Raw genomic sequence first — 27,729 nt, 5'->3', positions numbered from 1 at the left:
TAGGACTGTAGTATTTTTAACAGTTAAATACCAGTTAAAGCTTGGTAGAGCTTTTTGACCAGTAGTAAGTGATGAACTATATCTTCAGTAAAACAAAACTAGTTGCTCCATAATAAGACAAAAACATTTAATCATTTATATTTTTTAAAATAATTTTAAAATCCTGGATCCCAAGAAGTCTTGGCTGGAACTTCTTTTTCTTCGTAACAAACAATAGCATCTCCCACTTTAAATTCTATCTTTTCTTCATCCAAACTAAGACCACAGTCCATTCCAGTTTTGACAACTGAAGTATCATCTTTATGGTGTTTCAGTGAGATTAATGAGCCTTTAGGGGAAAAAGAAAATACAGGGTTCATACAGTCAACAGGTAAGTATCCAGCAAGTGCTGTTTACTACAACAGCAGACTACAAGGAAAATTACACTGAAATTGTTATAGGTTTCACACTTCTTCCATGTTATGTGATGGGGCTAAATACCAAGGAAAGGGAAGAAAGTTACGTGGTTGTAGTAATCTTCCTTTTTAAAGGTTAACACTACAAGGGATGGGATGGTTCTCAGGACTTGGATGAGCTAAACCAGGGTGACACTGCTGGCAGAGGTGGTCAGAGGATGGAAATAAGTAGACATGGCTGCAAGGTACTTCCCAGGTGGCCCTAGTGGTCAAGAACCTGCCTGCCTGGTGCAGGATGTAAGACACAGGTTCAGTCCCTGGGTCTAGAAGATCCCCTGCAGAAGGGCATGGCAACCCACTCCAGTATTCTTGCTGAGAAACTGGACAGAGCCTGGTGGGCCTTAGTCTGCAGGGCCACAAAGAGCCTGACACAACTGAAGCAACTTGGCACACATGGCTGGAAAGGTAGTTTGGGGTCAATTTTTAGAACCTTAGAAAATCAGACTGGGGAACTAACAATCCTATGGGAATCACTGGGACTGGAGGCCAGATAACGAGTTAGCAAGAGGTGACCTGAGCTAAGACTATACCTCAGATAGTAACCCACAATCAGGTGTTTAGTGACTGGATATGATAGGAAGTTTTATGTTGCTTACCCTTCCAAATAACATGTCCGTTGCGGATTAACTTAAATTTTTTTTGCTTTTCTATCTGTCCCTTTTGGACTCTGCAGCCAGCCACAGGAACTTTTTTCTTCCCTTCTGTTATAGAGAAGGTAGCTAGTATAGAAGCCTCACCTTTAGGAAGAAGAGAACATTAAGTATACTGAAAACAGAAATTCTGACAAATACATAATTTCTGACATTCTGCACGGCAAAAATTAAAGGCATGAGGAAAAAAGACAAACTCTGGTAAAGAAGTCCTGATTTTCTCTGACTCCACCACTCTCTTTTCCTGGCCAATGTTAGAAATAAAAGCATAAAAATCCTTGGGTATTCTTGGAAATGTACTTACCAAAAGAATGAACAAAAGAAACATGTTTACTGTTTTGGCTGAATAAAATGCAGTAGAAGATGCTAACAGCTGAATGTAAAATGAGCGTAATTTCTGTCTACTTCATGAAAAGCTAGTTCTCAGTCATCCTTCAATACAGTTTCTCAACTGGATCATATTAAGCTCACCACTGGTAGATTATACACACTTAAGGTACTAAATCTCTGACTCCTCAATTTTTTTACATGACTGAAATTTGAAACATTCCAATACGACATGGTATCACACACTAGAATGTACTACTTTTTTATGGTTAGTGCTATTTGGTGTTCACTTACTCCTAGAAATCCTCATATGACTTTTCCAAATTGCTCTTAGCACAAGAACATAACAAATCTCTGTATGATCATGTTTAGCAGGTCAGAATAAAATAAATCCGCACTGTGGACCAAAAATGCAAATACTGAGTCTCATTATGAGGAAACAGACAAATCAAAATGAAAGTACATTCAACAAAGTCACTGGCCTGTAGCACTTCAAAAATGTCAAGGTCAAAAAAGACAAGAACAGGGACTTCCCTGGTGGTCCAGTGGCTAAGACTCCATGCTCCCAGTGCCAGGGGCCCAGTATAATCCTTGGTCGGGGAGCTAGATCCTGCATGCTGCAACTAAGACCTGCTGCAGCCAAATAAATATTTTTTTAAAAAAGAAAAAAAAACAATCATCCTGGATCAGGGGAAAAATATATACTTGTACATTATAGAAACAATGAACATGGACTGTTGACTTACAGTATTAATGTTCAATTTCCTAATTTTGATATTTGTTCTGTGGTTTTATAAAAAAACACCCTTGTGTTTAGAAAATACAAATATTGGGTAGGCCAAAATGTTCATGTGTGTTTTTACACACGAACTTTTGGTCAACCCGGTATTTAGGGGCAAATGAACACAATACCTCAAATTTACAATTAAGTGGCCCAGGAAAAAAGACAAAACAGTGTGTGTGTATGGAGGAAGGGGGTGGGCTAAAGCAAATGGGGCAAAATGTAAACAACTGGTAAACTGGAAGTGAGTTCCTTATGCTTTTCCAGTAATTTTTCAGGAAACTTAAAACTATCATCAAAATTAAGTTAACCAAGAAAATCTGGATGTGGGGAGGAAAAAACAAGATGATTCAGTCCATCTTAAATAAATTTAGCCTTTAATCTGGCCAAAGGATATGTTAGAAAAAATAATTTTAAATGTTAAATATTTAATGTAAGTTTTCTTACGGTGGATTTCTCTGCCAGTTGCAGAACACAATCAATGGCTCCTTCCACAACACTATTAATAACCTTTATGCCTCCATCCACTCTACTTTGTATTATAATGAGTTGTTTATGTCTAACTAGAGGAAATGTTCTTACTGCCTTATTGCCTTAATATCCTCCCAGCCAAAGCATAAAACCTTACAGAGGCCAGGTATTTACAATTCAGATCAAATTATGCTGAACCCTTATCTACAGTAGTCATTTTTTCTAGAACACAGGATATGTGTTGGAACAGTGAACATATTTAAACAGTGAAATACATTTCCCCTTAAACTTTGCTTTCAAGTGTTACTCACAGCAGGTAAGGTATGAATGTTTAGAAGTACCATTCAGTGAACACTCACCTACTGGGTGCTCTTCCACAATGCAGGGCAATCTGCTGCTCAGTTCTTCCTGCAAATCTTCAATAAGACGGTAAATGACTTTGTGAAGTTTAATTTTTACTCCCTTTTTTGCAGCCGACTGCTGGATAACATTGCCTGCATTCACATTGAAGCCGTAGATAACACCTGGAAAGCATAAATAGAATAAAGTAGCACAAATATTGCATTGAACAGTCTTTCAAGCAAAAATTCAAATCTAAATTTTTTGCTTCTATGTAAGTTAAAAGCAAGTAGGAGAGATAAATTCTGTAATATTTTCTCATGAAAGCCAGTTTTCAAATTAATAAAAATATTTTATAAATTCTGTTATGGCTTACTAAACAAGGAAAATTTCTTTGATTTTTAAGTGTTCTTTATGATGTTTAGTGTTCATTTAGGAAACATTTTAAGTGCCCAAAATGTGCAGGGTGATATGGTAAATGTTAATTTTTACACCAGGGAAATAAGAAAAAAAATGATTATAGCTAAAATATTATTACATTATTTTAATAATTGTTATTAATTGCAATCTTATAGCCTACAACTTTTGTGGTTTGCTCTGAAGTGTTCAGCTGACCAAAAGATGTTCAAAAACACATGACCCTTGAGCAACACAGGTGTTAGGGATGCTGATCCTCCAGACAGTTGAAAATCTAAGAGTAACTTATAGTTGGCCCTCCATATGTGATTCCTCCACATCCAAGGAGTCAGCCAACCTTAGATCTTGTAGTACTATAATATTTACCACTGAAAAAAATCCATGTATAAGTGGACCCACAGTTCAAAACCATGTTGTTCAAGTATCAACTGTAGTTACTTAATTAGATAAGTTCAAGAGTTATTTAAGAAATGAAAGAAGTGCCATGGAGCTGACCATTTTACCAAAGAACAAATAGGGGAAGCAAAAGCAAAACACTTTCCTTTAACAAGTGAAAAAATTAAAGCAAATGGCTTAGTCAGGAGAAAAACATAACCACCTTGAAAACCTTGTCATTAAGAAATCGTTCAACACACCACACTATCTACATTAATAGTACAGTCAGTGTCCATAAAGTACTTTGAAATACCCAGCATTATGGAAGACACCATTTCAGTGGTAGAGGTAACAACTAATTCTAATCAAGTTAGGTCATGAAGTACCTCCTTCCTAAATGATTCACTAATTCAATAAAATTAGTGCTTTGCCTAGCTGTTAAACCCAGTCAAAGTGATGGGCATGCAGTGATGAGTCCCCGTTCTGTGTAATGTAAGTTTGACTTATAAACAGTCCCCTTGCCTTCGAGGTATTTAAAGCTAAAAGGAGCTTTTGATCTAAGAAAAATATAATTTATAAAATTACAAGTGAACAAAAGTAGGCAGTCAAAAGCAAAAGATAAAATACTGAATAGGCTGACTGCAGATTTCAGGAGCATTCAAAAGTCTAAGTGAAAGAGAGAACCAAGCTTGGGTTTGGTTCAGGATCTGGGCAAGATGAGGTGGCAGTAATGGTACACTGGAAAAAAAAATCAAGAAACACTACTGGGGCTTGGAATAGTTCCCCAAGATTTCAGTACAACAATGACAAGTGGGGCTGAGCCTGCAACACTGCACATGTGCAATCGCTAGCTGGGACTAGACTGCCAACAGGAAGGGGAATGCGGATGGGGAGTAAAGGTCAGGTGTCAGCAGCCCAGCAACAAAAGACAAAGTGAAAGGTTCAGAGTGTCTTCTAGGGAACACAGTTAAACAGGAAATGGAAAACTTACCATGAAATGTTTCAGCAAGGTTGACATCATTTTCACTAATATCACCCACACCAAAATGTACCAATTCTAGTTCACACTCATGTGAAGCATCATAGGTATCCATAATGTTCAAAATGGCTTCAACAGAACCATCAACATCACCTAAATGCAGCAAAAGTTTAAAAGTATTGATGTTAGGAGTTAGAAATTAACAGACTCAAAAATTATAATAATCTATTTAAAGCAGTAACAAGAATGGCATTTATCATGGAATATATTCTTATTTAGGTTTAGCATGATAAATACCTTCTTAGCTGAACAAAGTATAATGAACCAGATATACATTTACAGCAAAACTCACAAGAAAATTGTTTAAAGAAATCTCCCCCAGTGGAGGTGGGCAAAAAGGGTAAAGAGGGTCAAAAGGTACAAAATTCCAGCTATAAAATAAATATGTAATGGGGATGTAATATACAGCATAGTGACTATAGTTAATAATACTGCACTGCTTATTTGAAAGCTGCTAACAGAGCAAATCTTAAAAGTGTTCAAGAAAAATTTTATAACTATGTATCAGTGAGAGATGCTAACCAGATTTACTATGGTGGTCATTTCACCATATATACAACTATTGAATCATTATGAAAATGTTACATGTCAATTATATCTCAACTTTTAAAAATTCCCTTCAAAACACTGAAATCATTTCAGCTTATGGCCCAAATTAATGTGAGAATGACAAAATATGAAAAAATGACAAAAAATGAGTTGTAAAGTAAAATCTTTTAAAAGTCACCTTTAACAATTATTGGAAGTACATTTGAATCTCTTTCTAGTTTTTCTTTCAGCTTTAAGGGTTGCTGCTGTCTTTTTTCTTTGTACTTTATATACGATCTCTCCTTCCAGTGCAAAGTGCCATACTTCTCGCGGTCTTTCCGATGTGCTTCTTGGTGTTCCTTTCGCTTTTCTTCTATTAATTTTAAATCCTCTTTATTTTTCTCCTGTTCTTGCTCATACTTTCTCCAGTCAACAACTTCACGTGCCCTTGGCTTTATAGGAGGAGAAAGGGAATTACTTAACTGAACAGAAACCAATAACTGCTGGTTTTTTCCTCCACTATAAAATTAGTTTAACTCATATACGAAACCACTAATTAAAACTTTAATATGGAGGCTTTGTGTAAATTTGAAATTATTTAAAAATCCAATCTCAAATTGCTAAAAATTCTACAGCCAAACTCTAAAATGACATCACTGGCCACTCACACATGTTATAGTATTGGATTATTTATTAACATTACTTATTTTGTATTGTAACATTATAGACTGATATTTTAAATCACTATATCATATTCTATGTTATAGGAATTAAGCTTAATATACCTCAGATTCTACTTCAAGAATTTCATCTCCTGCAGAAGGGAGGTCTCTCCAGCCTGTGATTCCCACTGGCATGCTAGGATAGGCCTCATTGACTGCTCTGCCATTTTCATCAAACATTAAGCGTACTTTTGCCCAACTCTTTCCAGCAACCAGAATGGAGCCTTTTCTCAAAGTTCCTCTTTGAATTATAGCTGTAGTAACAGGACTAATATGAAAATAAAAGCATATTTTCTTAATGTCATAATCAGGATGTAATAGCACTTTCTCAAGTAAAGATACATTTAAGAGATTACAAAATATTTATTAATACGAACAAACAGGGTTAATTCCACCACTTCTTAACTTCTCAAATAATTTTCATACTATTTGCTGTTCAGATGCTCATTCGTGTCCAACTCTTTTCGACCCCATGGATTGCAGCACACCAGGCTTCTCCTTCCTTCATCATCTCCCAGTTTCCTCAAACTCAAGTCCACTGAGTCAGTGATGCCACCCAACCATCTCATCCTTGTCGTTCCCTTCTCCTCCTGCCTTCAATGTATTCAACTTTCATACTATAAAAACATTTTTCATAATTGTAACCTAAGTGTCCATTAATGGAAGAATCAATAAAGAACATGCAATATATACATATAATGCAGTATTATATAGTCTTAAAAAAGAAAAAAAAATCCTGTCACATGCTAGAATATGGATGACCCTCCTAAATGAACGTTATGCTAAGTGAAATAAGTTAGTCAAAAAGGACAATATTATATGATTCCACTCATACAAAGTATCTGAAGCACTGAAAATCACAGAAACACTACTCAAAGGTGTTGCCAAAGGGTGGGGGGAAGGAAAGGGGAAATTAACACTTCATGGGAATAGTTTGTTTTGCAAGATGAAAAAGTTCTAGAGATCTGTTGCATAATAATATGAATATACTTAAGACTACTGAACTGTATGTTTAAAAACAGTTAAGATGGTGATTTAATATTATGTATCTTTTACCACAATTTAAAAAAAGAAGAAAACACACAAAAAATATTTCTTGTAAGGTTATGGCGGTGAAGGGTGCAGATAGCTGAGTATTTTGACAAAATCCTAATCCTATTTCTATAACTAATAGGTTGAGCAGTGAAAAGACCTCTTCTGCTAATAAGGAGGGAAATTAAAGAACACTATTCCAACAATCTTACCATATATTAATGGGTAAGGACATAAAGGATTTAGAAACCTAAAAATGCAACAATTGCTATTTCATTCTAATTTATGTTAGCCTATAAGATTTTACCAATTCAGCTAAGTCAGTGGGGAAAAAAACAAAAATCAAACAAACTGAACTACTAAGCCACCTAAATAGGACTACTAAATGTATGCACATAGTTGCTATGGTCTCTTGATAACTGCATGTTGGGTTCTGTGTGCCAGTGCAATAAAAAACTTTTAAAAACAAATGCTTTGAAAATACTGTTCATGTGTTAACAATAATATGTAATACATATAATATATGGTTATATAATCAGGTCACAAAAACAATGAAATAAAATTATTAGAAAATATGCATTTTAACAGACCTACCCTCTTCCTTTGTCTGTGAAAGATTCTATTACTGTTCCTTCAACTGCACCAGTAGGGTCTGCTTTCAATTCCAACATTTCTGCAAGAGCAATAGTTGCCTCTGCCAAACCCATCATGTTTTCGCCCTTAAAAACAAACAAAAAAAGAGTTGTTAATATACATTAATAAATATTATCTGTAAATGTAAATACCAGGATCAGAAAGTCAAACAACCCCTGACAGCAATACTTTTCTCTTTAAGCATAAAAAACAGGAATTAACCTATAAGAAAGATGGAAGGGAGGGAGGGAGGAAAGGAAGGAAGAAAAGAGAGAAGCAAGAAAAATCTGACCCTGGGACAGATCTTGCAAGGAACAGTGCCTGTATTATTTTTCAAAGACTAGGTACTAGTGCTTGTCAATACCCTTTTATAAACATATGCTTCTTTCACCCTCATTCCTTAATGTGTTTCTACAGATGAGTTTTTTCCCTCTCACTTTCTTTACAATGCTACTTTACATTTGAAGATCTAGCCAATTAAATAAGCTTTCACTGATTTCATTTTGATCACTCAAGAATTCAATGAAATACTACTATTCTTATTAAATAAATGAGGAGACAAAGCACTGACTAGGCCCAGGCTATAAGCTACACTCTAACTACTCAGCTGTGCAACCTTGGAAAATCACTTCACCTCTCTGCATTTGTTGTTGTTGTTCAGTCACGCAGTCGTGTCCAATTCTTTGTGACCCCATGGACTGCAGCCCACCAGGCTCCTCTGTCCATGGGATACTCCAGGCAAGAACACTGGAGTGGGTGTACATTTCCCTCTCCACTCTCTGAATTGCCTTTCCTCAATTGTAAACTGAAGGAGCTAGATTAGATGACTCTTTCACCTTTAATGATCTCTGTTTATTGTGCTTTCTAAGGCTCCAAGATCATGTAGCTGATTAACTCATGATGCAACTGGAATTGATGAGCAAGAGAGTTTTCCATTGTCCATGTTAGCTAAGAGACTGCTCACAGTTGTTACAAAGTATAAAACAATAGAGACAACCTTAACAAAACTAACTAAACACTCTGCTTACCCATCTACTTAATCCCTAGTATTTATTTCAATTTACAAAATGCTGCTCTGAAAAGCAGAGTTGGGGTTGTTTCTTTGCATGTAAAGTCCCCGATTCCTTCTTGGAAAAGAAGGCCTCATTTTACTTCCCTGCTACTCTCTTACCCCTACTCCCCAGGAATCATATCTGCCATGTCTTCAAATTTATGTAAGCAGAATCACATCTATCTATGCACTCATCTGATGGTATCTAGGCAGAAAAAGCAGTCATGTCTTCAAATGTTCTACTCTTGCCATCCAGTTTTCAGAGTGTAGTAAAAATCAAGGTACAATAGAAAGATAAAAAAGTAAGGTGGCATATTATGAGTTTCAGAAAAAAAGAGGCAGAGTTTTATTATTAATGGAGGCAAAACTTCTAATCATCTTGGAGGAACAAATTTAGGAAAAGTAAAGATAAAATGAGATTTAATTGGAGGAAGGTGGCCAAATAAAGTAAAATTTCTTCAGTGAATGATCAGAAGGAAAAAAAGTCCATATTATGAGTAAACCATGGAATATGGTCAGAATGAACAAAAATGAAAATTGTTACTTAGTAGCTACCTATAGAGGACAAGAGAATTGGAAAGTGCTGTCACAAAACAGGTAATGAGTTTCTTTGGTGTTTTTTATCCAGAAGAGAATAACTGGTAATTGAATGGGCTTCCCTGGTGGCTCATTGGTAAAGTATCTGCCTGCCAATGCAGGAGACAGGGGTTCGATACCTGATCAGGAAGATCTCACATGCCAAGAAGCAACTAAACCCATGCGTCCTAACTACTGAACCTGTGCTCCAGAGCCCGGGAACAGCAACTAGAGAAGTCACTGCAGTGAGAAGCCTTCACATCGCAACTAGAGAGTAACCTCCGCTTGCCAAAACTAGAGAAAAGCATGAGCAGCAATGAAGACCCAGCACAGCAAAAATAAAATAAACAGATAAATAAAATTATTTTAAAAAGAATTAATTGGTAATGAAAAGAAAATGGAATTCATCACAAATAACACTATAAAACTTATAGTGATTTAAGTTACTTAAATTACTTATAGTAATTTAGTAATTTAAATTACTTTATAGTAATTTAAGTTCCATAGAAGCATTGGGTCAATCAATAACAGAAAGAACCCAAATGTTACAACACTGTATTAGTAAAAAGTTTTATTTGTTTAAATCTCTCTTAAGTGCCCTAAGACCTATTCTACAGCTTTTCACTTAAAAACAGGCACTTTTTATTACCAATCAAATTTCATTTCTGCTTAAAATAGTTTTTAGCCTACTATTATCCTATCTATCCCTATGACATTTACTACTTATTCTCCTCATTCTAAGTATCTCATAGTAAGTAAAGCACAGTTTAAACCTGATTCTCCTGGACTGGTGACTGACCTTTCTGAGACTAATTTCTAATCTGCCCAACCAGGATAAAGATACCAGCTTTGCTGAGTACTGAGAGAATTTTTAAACGGCAACAGAAATTCTGTGGGTCAAAATGTTCTGGAGCTACAAGGCACCCTGTGCATTTCATGCAGCATTCTTATTTGAACACACCTGTACTTACCGTGAGTGCAGAGACGTGCACTGCTTGAACGTCGCCTCCATAATCCTCACACACCACATCATAGGCTAGCAGTTCTTTCTTCACTTTCTCAGGATCCGCCTCAGCTTTGTCACATTTGTTTATGGCAAGGACAATAGGAACTGAAAGAAACAGAGTTAAGAGTGCAAACGATGGCACTTCAACTCCAGGTATTCACATCAAAACACAAAATTTTCTGGCTTTCTCTTAACTCAGTGACTGTGTTTATCTAACAAAAGACCCACTTTAGTCCCACCCTACCCTACTTTCTACACATGGAGGATTCCAGATAAGAGATGTCAAAATAGCAAGTGTAAGATTCTGAATTAAGACTAGACAATTATGATGATTAAAAAACAAAACCACAACAGTATTGAGGGCAGAGAAAGGCCTATCCTTAACCTGAAAGCAGGATCAGCAACTATACTAGAGATAATTTTCAGAAAAAAAGATCAAGAGAAGACTCTAATTCAACTCGAATACCACTAGATCACCCTTTCATGTGTAACTCAATGAAGCTATGCAAGGCCACCCAAGATGGACAGGTCACAGTGGAGCGTGCTGACAAAACATGATCCACTGGAGAAGGGAATGGAAAACCACTGCAGTATTCTTGCCTAGAGAACCCCATGAACAGTATGAAAAGGGAAAAAGATATGACACTGAAAGTGAGCTCCACAGGACAGAAGGTGCCCAATATGCTACTGGGGAAGAGCAGAGGACAATTACTCCAGAAAGAATGAAGCAGCTGGGCCAAAGCAGAAATGACTCTCAGCTGTGGATGTGTCTGGTGATAAAAGTAAAATCTGATGCTGTAAAGAACAGTACTGCATAGGAACCTGGAATGTTAGGTCCATGAATTAAGGTAAATTGGAGGTGGTCAAGCAGGAGATGGTAAGAGTAAACATCAGTGTCTTAGGAATCAGTGAACTAAAATGGACGGGAATGGAAGAATTTAATTCAGATGACCATTAAATCTACTACTGTGGGCAAGAAGCCCATAGAAGAAATGGAGTAGCCCTCATAAACAACAAGAATCTGAAATGCAGTACTTGGGTGCAACTTCAAAAATGACAGAATGATCCTATTTTATTTCTGAGGCAAACCAGTCAACATCACAGTAATCCAAATCTAGGCCCCAACCACCTATGCCAAAAGAGCTGAAGTTGATCAGTTCTATGGAGACCTACAAGATCTCCTAGAACTAACACCAAAAAAAGGTGTCCTATTTATCATAAAAACTGGAATGCAAAAGTAGGCTGTCAACAGACACCTGGAGTAACAGGCAAGTTTGGCCTTGGAGTACAAAATGAAGCAGGGGAAAGGCTAACAGAATTCTGACAAAAGAATGCACTGGTTATAGCAAACATTCTTTTTCAACAACACTAGAGACGTCTTTACATACAGACATCAGCAAATGGTCAGTACGGAAATCAGATTGATGACATTCTTTGTAGATGAAGACAGAGAAGCTTTAAACAGTCAGCAAAACAAGACCTGGACCTGACTGTGGCTCAGATCATCAGCTCCTCAGAGCAAAATTCAGACTTAAACTAAAGAAAGCAGGGAAAACCACTAGGCCAGTCAAGCAAAACCTAAATCAAATCTTCTATGAATATATAGTGGTGGTGATGAATACATTCAAGGGGTTAGATCTAGTAACGAGAGTGCCTGAAGAACTAGGGACAAAGGTTTGTAATACTGTACAGGGGGCAGTGAACAAAACCATTTCAAAGAAAAAGAAATGCAAGGAGGCAAAGTGACTGTCTGAGGAGGCATCACAAATAGCTGAGGAAATAAGCAAAAAGCAAGACAGAAAGGGAAAGGTACACCCAATTAAAGGCACAGTTTCAAAAAATAACAAGGAGAGACAAAGGCCTTCTTCAGTGAACAATGCAAAGAAACAAGAGGAAAACAACAGAAGGGGAAAGACTAGAGATCTCTTCAAGAAAATTGGAAATATCAAAGGAACATTTCATCCAAGACGGGTATAAGAAAGGACAGAAATGGTAAAGACCTAATAGAAACAGAAGAGATCAAGAAGAGATGGCAAGAATACACAGAACTATACAAAAATTCTTAATGAACTGGATAACCAAGATGGTGTGGTCACTCACCCAGAGCCAGACATTCTGGAGTGTGAAGTCAAGTGGGCCTTAGGAAGCACTGCTGCCAATAAAGCTAGTGGAGGTGATAGAATTTCAGCAAAGCCATTTCAAATCCTAAAAGATGATGCTATTAAGGTGCTGCACTCAATATGTTAGCAAATTTGGAAAACCCAGCAATAGCCACACAACTGGAAAAGGTCAATATTCATCCCAGTTCCCAAGAAGAGCAACACTAAAGAATGTTCAAACCATCAGACAATTGTACACATCTCCCATGCTAGTAAGGTTGTGCTCAAAATCCTTCAAGCTAGGTTTCAGCAGTATGTGAACCAAGAACTTCCAGATGTTCAAGGTGGGTTTAGAAAAGGCAGAGGAACCAGAGATCAAATTACCAACATTTGCTGGATCATAGAGAAAGCAAGGGAATTCCAGAAAAACATTTACCTTTGTTCCATTGACTATGCTAAAGCCTCTGACAGTGTGGATCACAACAAACTGTGGAAAACTCTTAAGGAGATGGGAATAACAGACCACCTTACCTATCTCTGGAGAAGGAAATGGCAAGCCACTCCGGTATTCTTGCCTGGAGAAGTCCATGGACAGGAGACTGGTGGGCTACAGTTCATGGGGTCACAAAGAATAGCACATGACTGAGTGACTAACACACACTTTACCTGTCTTCTGAGAAACCTGTATGCGGGTCAGGGAGCAACCGTTAGAACCTAATTTGGAACAACTGACTGGTTCAAAATTGAGAAAGAAGTATACGGCTGTATATTGCCACCCTGTTTATTTAACTTGTATGCAGAGTACATCATGAGAAATGCCGAGCTGGATGAGTTACAAGCTGGAGTCAAGATTGCTAGAAGTATCAACAGCCTCAGACATGCAGATGATACCATCCTAATGGCAGAAAGTGAAGATGTCTTGATGAAGGTGAAAGAAGCGAGTGAAAAAGCTGGTTTAAAACTCAACATTCAAAAAACTAAGATAATGTCATCCAGTGCCATCACTTCATGGCAAATAGAAAGGGGAAAATGTGGATGCAGTGAGATTTCCTCTTCTTAGGCTCTAAAGTCACTGCAGATGGTGACCGCAGCCATGAAACTAGAAAATGATTGCTTCTTGGCAGGAAAGCTATCACAAACCTACACAGTGTATTAAAAAGTAAAGATATCACTTTGCCAACAGAGGTCTGTATAGTCAAGACAATGGTCTTTCCAGTAGTCAGGTATGGACATTAGAATTGGACCATAAAGATAGTAGAGTGCCGAAGAATTGATGCTTTTTAACTGTGGTGCTGGAGAAGACTCTTGAGAGTCCCTTGGGCAGCAAGGAGATCAAACCAGTCAATCCTAAAAGAAATCAACCCTGAATACTCACTGGAAGGACTAATGTTGAAGCTGAAGCTCCAATACTTTGGCCACCTGATACAAACAGCCAACTCATTGGAAAAGACCCTGATGCTAAGAAAGACTGAAGACAGAAGAAGAGGGCGACAGAGGATGAGATGGTTGGATGGCATCACTGATTCAATGGACATGAACTTGGACAAACTCTGGGAAATGGTGAGCAACAGGGAGTCCTGGCATGCTACAGTCCATGGGGTCGCAAAGAGTTGAATGTAACTTGGCAACTGAACAACAACCACCACCATGAGATCATCTGCCTCTTCTTTTCAGAAGCTTTTAACTCACTGCTAAAACCCAGCATCTCACCAAGGGCTAAGTGTCATTACTGTAAACTTCCTTTTAGGATTTACAGCAACTCCTTCTTCATACACTTAGCTCAGAGACTGACACATAATAGAGTCTCAATAAATGTGTACTTAATGAATGAATCAAATAATCTTATCATCTACTTCTCATTATCAAACATACCCTCTCATTAGAGAACTCACACAAAATACAGATAATTCTCTAGTTAGGTTTCACCAAGTCTACAATGTTCTCAGGTATCAAAGGAACAGAAATTGAAATCAGACACAAAAGAGCTATGCAATCCACAACCTACTTTAGGAAAAAGTACATTCTATATCGACGAGCTGTTACTTAACAGACACCAAGAGAACAGGTACAGGAAGCCTGATATAAGTAGTTTATCTTGTCTCAACCGACTGCTTTGTTACAGGATCCCTGACAGATTTCTCACTCATATTTGTTATATTCCTTAGGATCATTAAGAACATAGCCCATTCCACAATTAAAATTAAAGAGAGGAACACAGAAGCCAGAAGACTGGATTTCAAATGCAGACATGCTGCAAATTAACTGTAATTGGGGGAAGTTCCTACTACCTTCTAGGTCTTAGTTTTCCTGTTTATGAGATGAAAAAAAAAAACAAAAACAAAAACTGGACTAGATCAACGAACTGTCAACCTTTCTTTTTTAACTTGCCAACAAAGCTAAGGGAACATGATGTATTCCGTCAGTTACATTTTCTCAAGACAACAGTATTTTCTCAGTGAGTGTAAGGTCCTATCAGAAAAAGAATGAATGTACAAAATATACGTGTAGTGTTTACCATTACAATTTTTTTTCTTATTTATTATAAATGTAAAGACAGACAGGAAGTGGCCTGATTCCAGCATCCCAGGCTTCCAGCAGGAGGTGCTGCTGCTGCTGCTAAGTCGCTTCAGTCGTGTCCGACCCTGTGCGACCCCATAGACGGCAGCCCACCAGGCTCCTCCGTCTCTGGGGTTCTCCAGGCAACAATACTGGAGTGGGTTGCCATTTCCTTCTCCACATTACAATTTTTAAATGGAGAAAAAAGGAAGAAGATAGCTAAGTGATTTCCGAAAGTTTCAATTTTATACCTTTGACCAAATAAAAACTTATTTAAAGCAGATGAAGGAAAAGTCTCTTTTTAGAGAAGAATTCTAGATAATAAATGAATAAGAAATAACAATTAGAATATCACTGCTTTGGAACTCCTAATGAATTTAGGCAATGGGTACATAGGGGTTCATTATTCTAGGCTTATTTTTTATATCTGTTTTAAATTTCATTGATAAAAATGTTTTCAAAAGTCATTTGAGACTGTTAAAATTGTTACACCATGCCAAGTAAACAGTAGAGCAAGGACTATATTTGTGGTCACAAGTCCCAAGTTGAATCCTGCTACACTCTTCTTAGTAGATAATGTCTTTAGCAAACAATTCAACTTTCTTTGAGCTTTACCTGTTAAACAGGTATAATAGTCCTGGGATTCCCAGGAAGATTAAATGAGCAACATGTAAAAACAGTAACTCTATTTAGTAGATCATTTAAAGGAAAAAGCAACTTCCTTCTTGATACATGGAAGTCAGCCACACAGTACCGTGAGCATCTTTGGCATGCTGAATGGATTCTACAGTTTGTTTCATCACTCCATCATCTGCAGCTACCACCAATATAACAATGTCAGTGACCCGAGCGCCTCTGGCTCGCATTGCTGAAAAAGCAGCATGTCCTGGAGTATCAAGAAAGGTTATCTTTTCCCCAGAGGGCAAAGAGACTGTGGAAACAGAAATACAAGATCACTAAGGACTCAAATAAGAACATACATCACCTTATCAACACAATTAATAATTCTTCAAAATAATTTTATTCTTTCCATTAATCTTAATTAGAACAATATAAATCATCAATCCACAATGAAGTGATAACATACCAGTGAGACCTTTAGAGTTTCTTTTTATGTAATCATTTCAAACTAAAATTTTTCCTATTTCTAGACTATAATATAAATGTACAACAGTATACATATAATATAAATGTATATATTATAATAAAATACCAATTGAAATCTAGAGGAAAAAACAGACTGATAGTTGTATAGGCAGCCACTCCCACATTAGCAAACACCAGCTGCACAACTTCTTTGAGCAACAAATGCAATTTAGTACACAGTTAGGCGCTCAGGATTTGAGTCCAATAGCCTGGGGTTTAAATCCTGGCTTTGCCACTTACTAGCTGTGTACTTTGAAGCAAGTAGCTTAACCTAAACAAGTCTCAGCCTCTTTACATGTATATAGGACTACTGATACCTACCTCATGATGCTGTTGTGAAGATAAGAAAGATAAAGCATACAAGGTTCTCAGAATAGAGCTGGGCATATGCTAGGTGTTCAGCAAATGACAGCTGTTATTTAATTACGAATGGTAACACCATCACAACCCAGTATTGAAGAGTCTTAGGCTCACTGAACCACACTAAGAATGGGCTAGAATAAAAAAGGTATAATTTTCGTCTTAAACTACATACAAAATAACCTTTACCAGCCACCTGCTATACATTTGATCTAATGGCTTTAAGCTTTAGCCTTTCTTTTACTTTAAATTTGTATACTCATACTATGACACCTGGTTTAAGAAAATAATATGTGGGGTTCCCAAGCACATTGTAAGGTGATTTGTGTTCATACCAAGAAAGGCACCAATGTGCTGAGTGATGCCTCCAGCTTCCATTGCTGCCACTTGAGTTTTTCGCAGTTTGTCAAGTAACGTCGTTTTCCCATGATCAACATGGCCCATTATAGTAACAACTGGGGACCTTGGGATTAATAAAGCTGGATCTGCCTGGGGCCTACAATTAACAGCAAAGGAGTTTCATTTCTTAAATATCAGAAACACTTTATAGCCTATGAACTGATTTGCAGTTACCTCTGTGCACTACCTTTAACAACAAAACCCAACATTCAGCTCTGATTAGATATGACTATTTTCCTCTTCTATGCATACCAGTGACTTACGGAGATATATACAATGACTGTCCATCTGCTGTTGGCATCTTAATAACAATGAGCAGAACTGAATGAAATTTTAAAATTCAGGATCAGTGTACATAAATCAGCAAACTAAGAAAAATAACCCTTAGAGTTTTATAATAACCTGAAAATACACTTTTTGATGCTTTAAGTACTTTGAAGAAAAGTTTAACATATATTCACAGATCATTTTAATTGCAAAAGAAATTTTAAGTCAAATCTTTCCATTAAAAAGTGTGGAAAAAAAAACACCAATGTTGTCTCCTTCCCCCAATTTACACAGTTAAATTTTACCTTTTTACAGCATCTTTATTTTCCCTGACTTTGTCTTGTTTTAATTTGCTCCATTTTAACTTCATTCCTGACTTCTTTATCACTTCTTTGATCCATACTTCATCTAAATGTGAGTGTGTTTCTAGTGAATCTATGTCAATAGCAGTGTTCATTAAAGATTCATATACAGAGTCTAGGTGAAACAAGATAAAATCTTTTAGGATCATGAATTAAACACAAGTAAAAAAAAAAAAAAATCCCAGATGCTGCAACTAAAGATCCTGCATGCCATAACCAAGACCTGGAGCAGCCAAATAAATACTTTTTTAAGTTGCACTGTTACTACACTGTATTATAATTGTTATTGTATCCTATAGTCATTACTACAAATATTTTTTTGCCTGCACTACACTACAAATATTGTCAAAATGAGTGCAAGAAGAAAATTTGAGAATTACAGATAAACAAAGGGAAAGTAAATGAGTAGAAACACAGTCTCTCAGTCCAAAAACATCCTTTGGATTTATTCTAATAGCCCACAAGACTTCTGAGAAAGAAAGTTTCATTCAAATTTAAAAAACATCTTTCCCACTTTTATTAAAACAAAATCTTGGAGAACTGTATTTTCCAAAGAGCCAAGAAACTAATTAGGAACTGTCACCTAAAGTGAAAAATATTGGAATTACTTAACATCTTTTTAAACCACCAGTCTAATTTTCATCCTTAAATACCTCAATCTCACTGCAAATAAAATATCAGGTATTCCACATTTATAGGAAAATGTTTCCCTACTTTTCCTTATAAAATTATCTGGCTCACCTACGTCTTTTTCCATTGCTCTGGCCAACTCCTCAACAGTCATTCCAAGCCACACCTCCACCTCCTTTTTAGATTTTGTTGAAGGTAATGGAGATTTCTGTGATCTTTTTTCCTATTAAATATTCAGAATGCATAAAGAAGAAGGAAGAAAAAACTTTGAGATTTATTCTGGAATATATACCACAGTCATGGCTCCTATTTCGACCAACTCTCCCATAAGTGGTTAAACCTCAAGACTAAAATTTAAAATCTTGCATTCTTAATTCACTGTTATATACTGATATAAGTCGTCAAATTCATCAATATTACTAAACAACTAACTAGAACCTCCCTTCCTCACAAAGATTTATTGCCTGGAGTAAAGCATTAAGGCATAAAGATTTCATAAATGACAAAAATATTCAAAATGGACTTCTACTCATCAGTCTAGGAACTTTCACCTCAGACCAAGTAACAGAGAAATCTCTAAGTACCTTCTTTGTCACCAGAAGCCTACGTTGAGATAATGCAGCCCTGATGAGCCCATCTGTTTGCCAGGGCCGGATGTACAGCTGAGACGTCTGCACTGCATAAGCAGATGAAAACATATGCCTCCACTGTGCCAACATTCTTCTTTGACACAGGCTGTGCAGCTGCCTACAAATAGTGTGAAACCGTAGCAAGTTCTCCAACTTCAGTATCTTCCGGTTCATGTTTCTCCTAGGAAAAAAAGTTTTAAAAGAATATTGTGGTCAATATTGAAATCAAGTTGCTGCTGCTTCTGCCAAGTTGCTTGAGTCATGTCCGACTCTGTGCGACCCCACAGACGGCAGCCCACCAGGCTCCCCCATCCCTGGGATTCTCCAGGCAAGAACACTGGAGTGGGTTGCCATTGCCTTCTCCAATGCATGAAAGTGAAAAGTGAAAGTGAAGTCGCTCAGTCGTGTCCAATTCTTCGCAACCCCATCGACTGCAGCCCACCAGGCTCCTCCATCCATGGGATTTTCCAGGCAAGAGTACTGGAGTGGGTTGCCATTGCCTTCTCCAGAAATCAAGTTAGGAAACGTTAATAGGATATGTACCACAGGAAAGCGTAGCTAGTGTTTCAACACTGAGTAAAACTGAGTTCCCACCGTGAGAGAGCTCACAGTCCAGTCAGAGAGATGGGATGTCATACCAAGTAGTCTCTAGATATTAACTATTACTGTTGTTAATGTTCCTACGATTCTGACATATAATACCTTATAAGGGCTCTTTTTTCTTGAAACATCAACTAGCCAAATCACAACTAGAGTGATTTTTTAACACAAATTTGAACTTATCAACTCTGCTAAACATCCTTTGTGGCAGCTAGAAGGGGATTATCCCTAGTTTAATATACAACTTCAAAACATGCTATATAAGGCTCATTATCTGTCTTCTGTCAATCTCTCGCTTCATCTCTTACAATCTTATAGTTCCCTCACGCCTACCTCCCCTATTTTTGTTGCTCTGTCCCACATATAATCTCTGATGGTCGTCGTCTAATCTTTGAACCTTTGCATATGCTTCCTCTACTTGGAAGTATCTTTCAACCCAAACATTTGCCCTTCTTCCACAGCTTTTTCCCAAAAAAGGATGTAAGAGTGGGAAGAAGGCACCCAATAAATACCCATTGAATAACATTTTTTGATTACTCTTGGTTTTTTTTTAAGATTTATTTATTTCTGCCTGTGCTGGTCTTTGTTGCTGCTCATGGGCTGTCTCTAGTTGTAGTGAGTGGGGGCTATTCTCTAGTTGAGGTGCACAGGCTTCTCATTGTGATAGCTTCTCTTATTGCAGAGCAGAGCCTCTAGGCACAAGGGTTTCAGTAGCTGCACCACGTGAGATCTATAGTTGTGACTAGAGAGCTCTAGAACACTGGCCCAGTAGTTGTAATGCATGGGCCTAGCTGCTCCTTGGCATGTGGAATCTTCCCAGACCAGGGATCAAACCTGTGTCTCCTGCAGTGGCAGTAGGATTCTTAACCACAAAACCAACAAGGAAGCCCCTGAATATTACTCTTCAGAAGAAAGAAGAGTTTATTGAGAAACTCACAATAGAACTCAACAGGATAGCTCAGAACTCGGTAGTACAGTCTTTTCCTCCTTGAGTCTTCTGTCTCTTCTGATCACAAGACTGCAGTTCTATAGCTTTGCTTTTCAGTGTTTAAAAGAAGGAGCAACTAAAAGAACACAAGAAGTACTACTTTTCTCCTTGGCAAACATTTCCTTAGCACCATCTTCCAGGGACTGCATTTGAGGTTGTTGATTCAAAGTTTAATAAGCCAGAGTCACTTCCTTTGGAGTTCACCGTCTCTAAAATGTTCCAGTATAATGATTCTTAAACACCTCAAGAATGGCACATTTAAACAATCTTATTTGGGTACATTTCCCTAAAGGATGAAGTAGAGTGCTCAGGAAGCAGAGAATTCCTCCGGGGGGCGGGGGGAGGGATTCTTTTTTTAATGAGTTTAAAACCAGATTTAACAAGGACACGAACTAATGCAGTGGTAGGAAAGGTCCTTCATGGAGATTAACCAAAGCACAGATATTTCACTGAGGCAGATATTCGAAAAACACATGGGGAGGGGGGCAATAAACCAAATACCCAAACTGGAAGGAAAACTTGCCACTTATTCCAAGCCTCTCGTTTTATAGAAAAGGAAAATGGAGTCCAGAGAGCTCAGAAAGCTTTCTCCAAAGTCATACTGTTAGTTACTGACAGTCAGGACTAGAACCCAGGCTTTCTGACTCCCAATTCCGATGTTCCTTTGCAGCTAGGATATTCTTATTATGGAACCTGGAAAAAAAAGATGTTGGAAATAAGGTAGTTGCGTTGGTTCAAACATCTGAATGAAACAGTTGAAAACCTTGGAAGTTATGTGTAAGGTAAAAAGAAGTCACTATACAAGAATGACGGATCTAAGGTAGCTTCACCTGGAACCCGAGTCCAATAAGCCTTGAATATAGCGGAGGCGGGGGACGCGGGACCACCTGCCGCGGCGCTCAGGGAAAGGAAGCAGTCCGCTGCTTCCGGCTGGATAACTCCTTCATCATTCCTAAAGCAGGGTCACGTACGGATTAGGTGCATCATGGAAATGCTCCTGAATGCGCAATGTTTATCATCTGTGCCGCTGACACTTTAGGCCAAAGAATACAATACACGCCACCCAGTAAGACCCGGCTAAGGGACCCAGCCCCGGGCCCCTCACCTAGCTCCTACCTAGGACCCAGGACTTCAGGATTCTGATGGGGGCGGAGATCACCTTCCGGACCGGCAGGACAGTCAGCCAGTCCGTCCCTGAAACGATCCCTCTCCGGCTTCCGTTGCCGCCGGAAGCGGCTCTACTCGGAATTCGGAAGTCCCTACTTCGGAACAGTAGCTGTAACCTTTGTCGAAGCTGTACTCGTGTTGCTATGCGTGGATGAATAATCGCTTTTACAGATCCCTTCCCTTCCTAGAAAGTAAATTACTGCTACTCTGGGGACGTGAGTGGCCTCCATGCATACGCTCAAGGGAAAGTTAAATGGGGAAATGTGGGAGAAATAAGTCCTTAAAACACATACTTCCAAAAAAAAAAAAAAAAAAACACATACTTCCAAAAAGGGGGAAATGCAAGGGAACGCGGTGATAACAGTGATGAGGGAGGAGTGCTTTCTCTTTTAAAAGTCGCCTCCTGTGGGTGGCATTTGAAGTAGTAAAGCTAGAGTGGGTTCCAATCCCAGCTCATTCCCAGTTGTCTATTCAGGGACCTTATGTAAACTCCCTGTGCTGCAGTTTTGCAATATGGTAATAAAACTGCAGTGGGTAGCCATCCATTCCCTTCTTAAAGGGATCTTTCTGACCCAGAGATCGAACCTGAGTCTTCTGCACAGCAGACAGATTCTTTACCGACTAAGCCACCAGAGAAGTCCTGGTTATGGTAGTGGTTTTGTCCCTAAGTCGTGTCCAACTCTTGCAATCCCATGGACTGTAGCCTGCCAGGCTCCTCTGTCCACGGGATTCTCAAGCAAGAATACTGGAGTGGGTTGCCATTTCTTTCTCCAAGGGATCTTCCCAACCCGGGTGTTAAACTCGGGTCTCCTGCATTGCAAGCAGATTTTTTTTAACCAACTGAGCTCTGAGGGAAGCCCCATGGTAATAATAGTAGCTGCTTAATAGGATAGCAGTAGCAGAAAGATTCATAAAGTAGCTGGTTCATAAGGATTTGCTGTTGTTATTATTAGCTTCCTCCCAGAACATTTCCACACCTTGATTGGACGTTGTCTTCTGGCTTGTCACCTTGACCTCAACCGCCACTACTCTCAGGAGTCTTAAGTATTGTTTTATTTCTGTCCTCAAGGTCTAACACTACCCTAGGCTAATGATGTAGGTATAGAAGAGTTTTTTACTGTTATCTGCTTTCTCCCTCCCTAGTGTGGACTCCTAACTCATGCCCCATCCCCTTTTTTCATGTTTGTCTCCCCAGTGTCATCACAAAGATGTGTAGGCAGTGTTGCTGAATGATTGGAAACCTCTGTCCCGGAAATCTTTTTAATGAACCTAACACTCTTGAAAACTACTGAAGTTTCAACTGAAACGGAAAACTACTGAAGTGTTTCAGTTTGCTATCATTTTACTTACCTTTCACACTCACTGAAGTGCAATTTCTGTGAGAAATTCTTTGCTCTCTCTGCTTTGCCAAATAGTTAAGAAGCAGAAATTGATTGGTAGACCATCAAAGTAATGGTCATACCATTCTCCCCAATATTAAAGTGAAAATAACCAATACGTTTCTGATCATGAAGATACACATACTAATGTGGAAAATTCAAGCAATACACCAAAATATAGCAAGTTGAGGGAGCAAGGAAGAAAGTAAGGAAGGAAATGAGGGAGGAAATAGAATGAGGGCAGTTAAATAGGCACCAACCTGAAAAAGTCAAAGCTGGAAACTTCTGAACAACAAAATAATGGCGTATTAGATTATAACCCAAAATAACAAATGAGGGACAGGGAGAAATCCTCCTTATAGAATAATTACACATAATAAATGTTTGTTAACCTCTACTATGAGTTAAAGCTTAGTCCCCACCTCCAATCCCTTGGGTGTGGACTAGACTTAATGACTTGCTTCCAAAGAACAGAATATGGAAAGGGAAAAATAGTACCTTCATAACGGAGAAATCTGGCAGACACCACCTTAACCAACCGATCAAGGAAAACACCAATAATGTCATGTTGACATCAATAAGCCCCTGAAATGATGTGATAAAGACATTACATCTCTGTAATATTTGTCCCCCAAACCCACAACCCTATTACAATCATGGGGGAAACATCAGACAACCCAAATTAAAGAGCATTCTACAAAATATCTGAGCAGAACTTTTCAAAGTTGTCAAGATCATGAAAAACAACAAGAGACAAGGAAACTACCACAGATCTGAAGAATAAGGAAACGTGATGACTGAATACAATGTGGGATCCTGTATAGAGTCCAGGAACACAAAAGCACACTAGTGGAAAAACTTGTGAAATCTAAGTAAAATCTGTAGTTTAGTTAATTGTAATACCCCAGTGTTAATTGCTTAATTCTCACAAACCTATCACAATAATAGGTTAACATTAGAGGAAACTGAGTGAAGGACATTCAGGAACTACCTACTATCTTTGCAAATTAAAATTTATTTGAAAAAACAATTTTGAAAATTTTTCGGTTGTGACACTCAACTTGCGGGATCTTAGCTCCCAAACCACGGATCAAACCCAATGCCCCTGCAGTGAAAGCCAAGTCCCAGCCACTGGATCACTAGGGAATTCCCTAAAAAGATTTCTTTATAATTTTTTCCCTGTTTGTAAAATAATTCAGTCATCTGCATTTATCAGATGCTACCCTCTCCTGGGCTTCCCTGGTGGCTCAGTGGCAAAGAATCCACATGCCAATGCAGCAGCCATGGGTTTGATCCCTGGGTTGGGAAGATCCCCTGGAGGAGGAAATGGCAACCCACTCCAGTATTCTTGCCTGGAAAATCCCATGAACAGAGGAGCCTGGCAGGCTACAGTACATGGGGTCACAAAGAGTTGGACACGACTTAGCGACTACACCCCTCTCCCAGCATCATGACATTTCATATTCAAGTTCTCTGACTAGACGTCTAGCTCAAGTTCATGCTGATAATTTTTATGTCTCATGTTCTTTCCAATGTAAATTTGAGACTGTATTTGCTTTAAGGACAAGGGACCATACAAAGGATAGCATTTCTTTTCTATTTAATATAATGCTGACATGTATGTTTGACAAATAAATATGCATGAACTTGGGTCAGGATAGTTTCTAAACAGTGATATTAGGTTCTTATACCATAGACAGATTTAACTCCATTTTATAATAAAAATCTTTGGTTGTAAAACTTGTTTGGAGCAGGATACCTGGTCATCACACCACAGGTAGACTGTAATTAGGGCTTCCCTGCTGGTTCAGACAGTAAAGAATCTGCCTGCAATGCAGAAGACCCGGGTTCGACCCCTGGGTTGGGAAGATTCCCTGGAGAAGGGTATTGCAACCTATCCCAGTATTCTTGCCTGGAGAAATCTCATGAACAGAGGAGCCTGGCAGGCTACAGCCCATGGGGTTGCCAAGAGTCAGACATCACTGAGTGACTAAGCACAGCACACAGCACAGAATATAATTAAGAGAACATTAGTGTAGACCAGGAGAGATGATAGTAGTTTAGGCTAGAGTGATGGAAGTAGTTAGAGTAGGATTTAAGAAACTGAATTATGATGGATTGTCAGTGGGGTGGAGGGAGGGCTTCACACCTTGCATAACTGATGGATGGCAGTTCATTTCTTCTAAAGAGATTTCCAGGTCAGAACACCCTCCTTGCCTAGACAATGTGCTGGATGGCATTATCAATATTTCCTCTTTGAGTTTCTCTTTTGTAGCTGTCATGCAGACCTTATTCTTGGTTAATTGTTTCCTTACTTTTGTACATGACTCATATTTCTTTCGGAGAAGGCAATGGCACCCCACTCCAGTACTCTTGCCTAGAAAATCCCATGGACGGAGGAGCCTGGAAGGCTACGGTCCATGGGGTCGCTGAGGGTCAGACACGACTGAGCGACTTCACTTTCACACATTGGAGAAGGAAATAGCAACCCACTCCAGTGTTTTTGCCTGGAGAATCCCAGGGACGGGGGAGCCTGGTGGGCTGCCGAATATGGGGTCGCAAAGAATTGGATACGACTGAAGTGACTTGGCAGCAGCAACAGCATATTTCTTTTTTTAAAAAAAACTTTATTTTGTATTGGGGTATAGCCGATTAACAAACAATGTTATGATAATTTCAGGTGAAAGGTAAAGGGACTCAGACATACATATACATGTACCCATTCTCACCCAAACTCCCCTCATCTAGGCTGCCACACAACACCCAGCAGAGTTCCCTGTGCTATACAGTGGGTCCTTACTGGTTATCCATTTTATTTTATTTTTTTATTTTTTATTTTTTTTTTATTAGTTGGAGGCTAATTACTTCACAACATTTCAGTGGGTTTTGTCATACACTGATATGAATCAGCCATAGATTTACACGTATTCCCCATCCCAATCCCCCCTCCCACCTCCCTCTCCACCTGATTCCTCTGGGTCTTCCCAGTGCACCAGGCCAGAGCACTTGTCTCATGCATCCCACCTGGGCTGGTGATCTGTTTCACCATAGATAATATACATGCTGTTCTTTCAAAACATCCCACCCTCACCTTCTCCCACAGAGTTCAAAAGTCTGTTCTGTATTTCTGTGTCTCTTTTTCTGTTTTGCATATAGGGTTATCATTACCATCTTTCTAAATTCCATATATATGTGTTAGTATGCTGTAATGTTCTTTGTCTTTCTGGCTTACTTCACTCTGTATAAGGGGCTCCAGTTTCATCCATCTCATTAGGACTGGTTCAAATGAATTCTTTTTAACGGCTGAGTAATATTCCATGGTGTATATGTACCACAGCTTCCTTATCCATTCATCTGCTGATGGGCATCTAGGTTGCTTCCATGTCCTGGCTATTATAAACAGTGCTGCGATGAACATTGGGGTGCACGTGTCTCTTTCGGATCTGGTTTCCTCAGTGTGTGTGCCCAGAAGTGGGATTGCTGGGTCATATGGCAGTTCTATTTCCAGTTTTTTAAGGAATCTCCACACTGTTCTCCATAGCGGCTGTACTAGTTTGCATTCCCACCAACAGTGTAAGAGGGTTCCCTTTTCTCCACACCCTCTCCAGCATTTATTGCTTGTAGACTTTTGGATAGCAGCCATCCTGACTGGCGTGTAATGGTACCTCATTGTGGTTTTGATTTGCATTTCTCTAATAATGAGTGATGTTGAGCATCTTTTCATGTGTTTGTTAGCCATCTGTATGTCTTCTTTGGAGAAATGTCTGTTTAGTTCTTTGGCCCATTTTTTGATTGGGTCATTTATTTTTCTGGAATTGAGCTGCAGGAGTTGCTTGTATTGGTTATCCATTTTAAACACAGCAGTGTGTACATGTCCATTCCAAACTCCCCGTCTGGGGCAACAGTTTTGGTAACAATTGGAAGCTTAATCTAAACTCCTAAATGAAACTCTAGTGGAATTTCAGGCCTCATTCAAGGTGGGGATTGAGGGTTTTGCAGGATAGTGGAAAACACCCCACCAAGAGGCAGCAAAAATGCTCCTGGAAAAGGCAGTCAAAAGGATAGAGATTGTGGCCCTTTTCTCTTTGTTGGTCCACAACCTCGGGAAGTTCCCCAGGTGAAACCACGCGCGCACACACACCCAGAGACCCCACCCCCCAACCCAGAAGGGCAAGGAAAGACTGAAGAGGCCGGGCATTCCTCATTGGTAGGTGGCAGTTTTAATAATTAATAATCAAAGGAACTTACACTGGTGGTTTGTCTTGGGCACCCACTTGCCAGCATCTTAAGAATTTATATAGAGACCTTAAGGGGGGAGGGGGGCCTCACTTACCTAAAAAGTCCAGAAGGTTTCAATGACACATTACTCTCTCAGGCTGCATCCTTCAGGCAGCACCTAGCTCAGGAACAGTGGATAGAATGTACATTCCAAGGGCAGAAGGGATAAGGAGACTCTGCCTCAGTCTGCTTCCTGGGTAAACCCGAGACCACATACAATGAATCACTCCCTCAACATTCCTTAAGTTGAATTGTTAGGTTTAAATCTATTTAAATGGAAGACATGCTGGATCTAGGAAACCTGCGGCGGGAAAGGAAAGGGCTGTGAGAATGCAGGCGCCTCCCACCTGTGGGACGCGGGTTAAGGACACTGCATGTCTGGGGAAGGATGTTCTTGAGGACTCGAACGAACCTCAGGAACAAACGGTGGATGTCAAGCGAACACGGTCCGACCCCACCTCCGGATA

General features: G+C 38.9%; 1 protein-coding gene across 9 annotated transcripts; it reads right to left on the bottom strand.

Moving 5' to 3' along the window:
- Window positions 1-113: 113 nt before the first annotated feature.
- MTIF2 (mitochondrial translational initiation factor 2) lies at window positions 114-27,681 on the bottom strand. Of its 9 annotated transcripts, XM_061155419.1 has the most exons (16): window positions 21,555-21,642; window positions 21,269-21,390; window positions 20,388-21,131; window positions 18,806-19,031; window positions 18,333-18,444; window positions 17,535-17,706; window positions 16,899-17,059; window positions 15,812-15,988; window positions 10,368-10,507; window positions 7,731-7,855; window positions 6,168-6,372; window positions 5,582-5,834; window positions 4,807-4,947; window positions 3,044-3,208; window positions 1,052-1,192; window positions 114-328 (listed from the first exon to the last, which is right to left on the bottom strand). In XM_061155419.1, exons 4-16 carry the CDS (start codon window positions 19,022-19,024, stop codon window positions 156-158), a joined length of 2,184 nt encoding a protein of 727 aa, XP_061011402.1. In that variant the 5' UTR covers window positions 19,025-19,031; window positions 20,388-21,131; window positions 21,269-21,390; window positions 21,555-21,642; the 3' UTR covers window positions 114-155. The 9 variants fall into 9 exon arrangements, with proteins under 9 accessions (XP_061011402.1, XP_061011404.1, XP_061011407.1 ...); XM_061155421.1 differs by lacking the exon at window positions 21,269-21,390 and having other exon boundaries at window positions 21,555-21,654; XM_061155424.1 differs by lacking the exon at window positions 20,388-21,131.
- Window positions 27,682-27,729: the final 48 nt, after the last annotated feature.

Source organism: Dama dama, chromosome 11, assembly GCF_033118175.1.
Source record: "Dama dama isolate Ldn47 chromosome 11, ASM3311817v1, whole genome shotgun sequence".
In the NCBI taxonomy this organism is placed as follows: Eukaryota; Metazoa; Chordata; class Mammalia; order Artiodactyla; family Cervidae; genus Dama; species Dama dama.
This window is presented reverse-complemented; position numbering and strand designations above follow the sequence as displayed.

Coding starts and splice junctions, on each gene's coding strand:
- MTIF2 (XM_061155423.1), bottom strand. CDS start 19,024: ATGAACCGGAAGATACTGAAGTTGGAGAACTTGCTACGGTTTCACACT. Junction 17,707..18,332: donor AGCAATGGAAAAAGACGTAG/GTGAGCCAGATA, acceptor TGTTTCACCTAG/ACTCTGTATATGAATCTTTA. Junction 7,856..10,367: donor TGCACGTCTCTGCACTCACG/GTAAGTACAGGT, acceptor TTTGTTTTTAAG/GGCGAAAACATGATGGGTTT.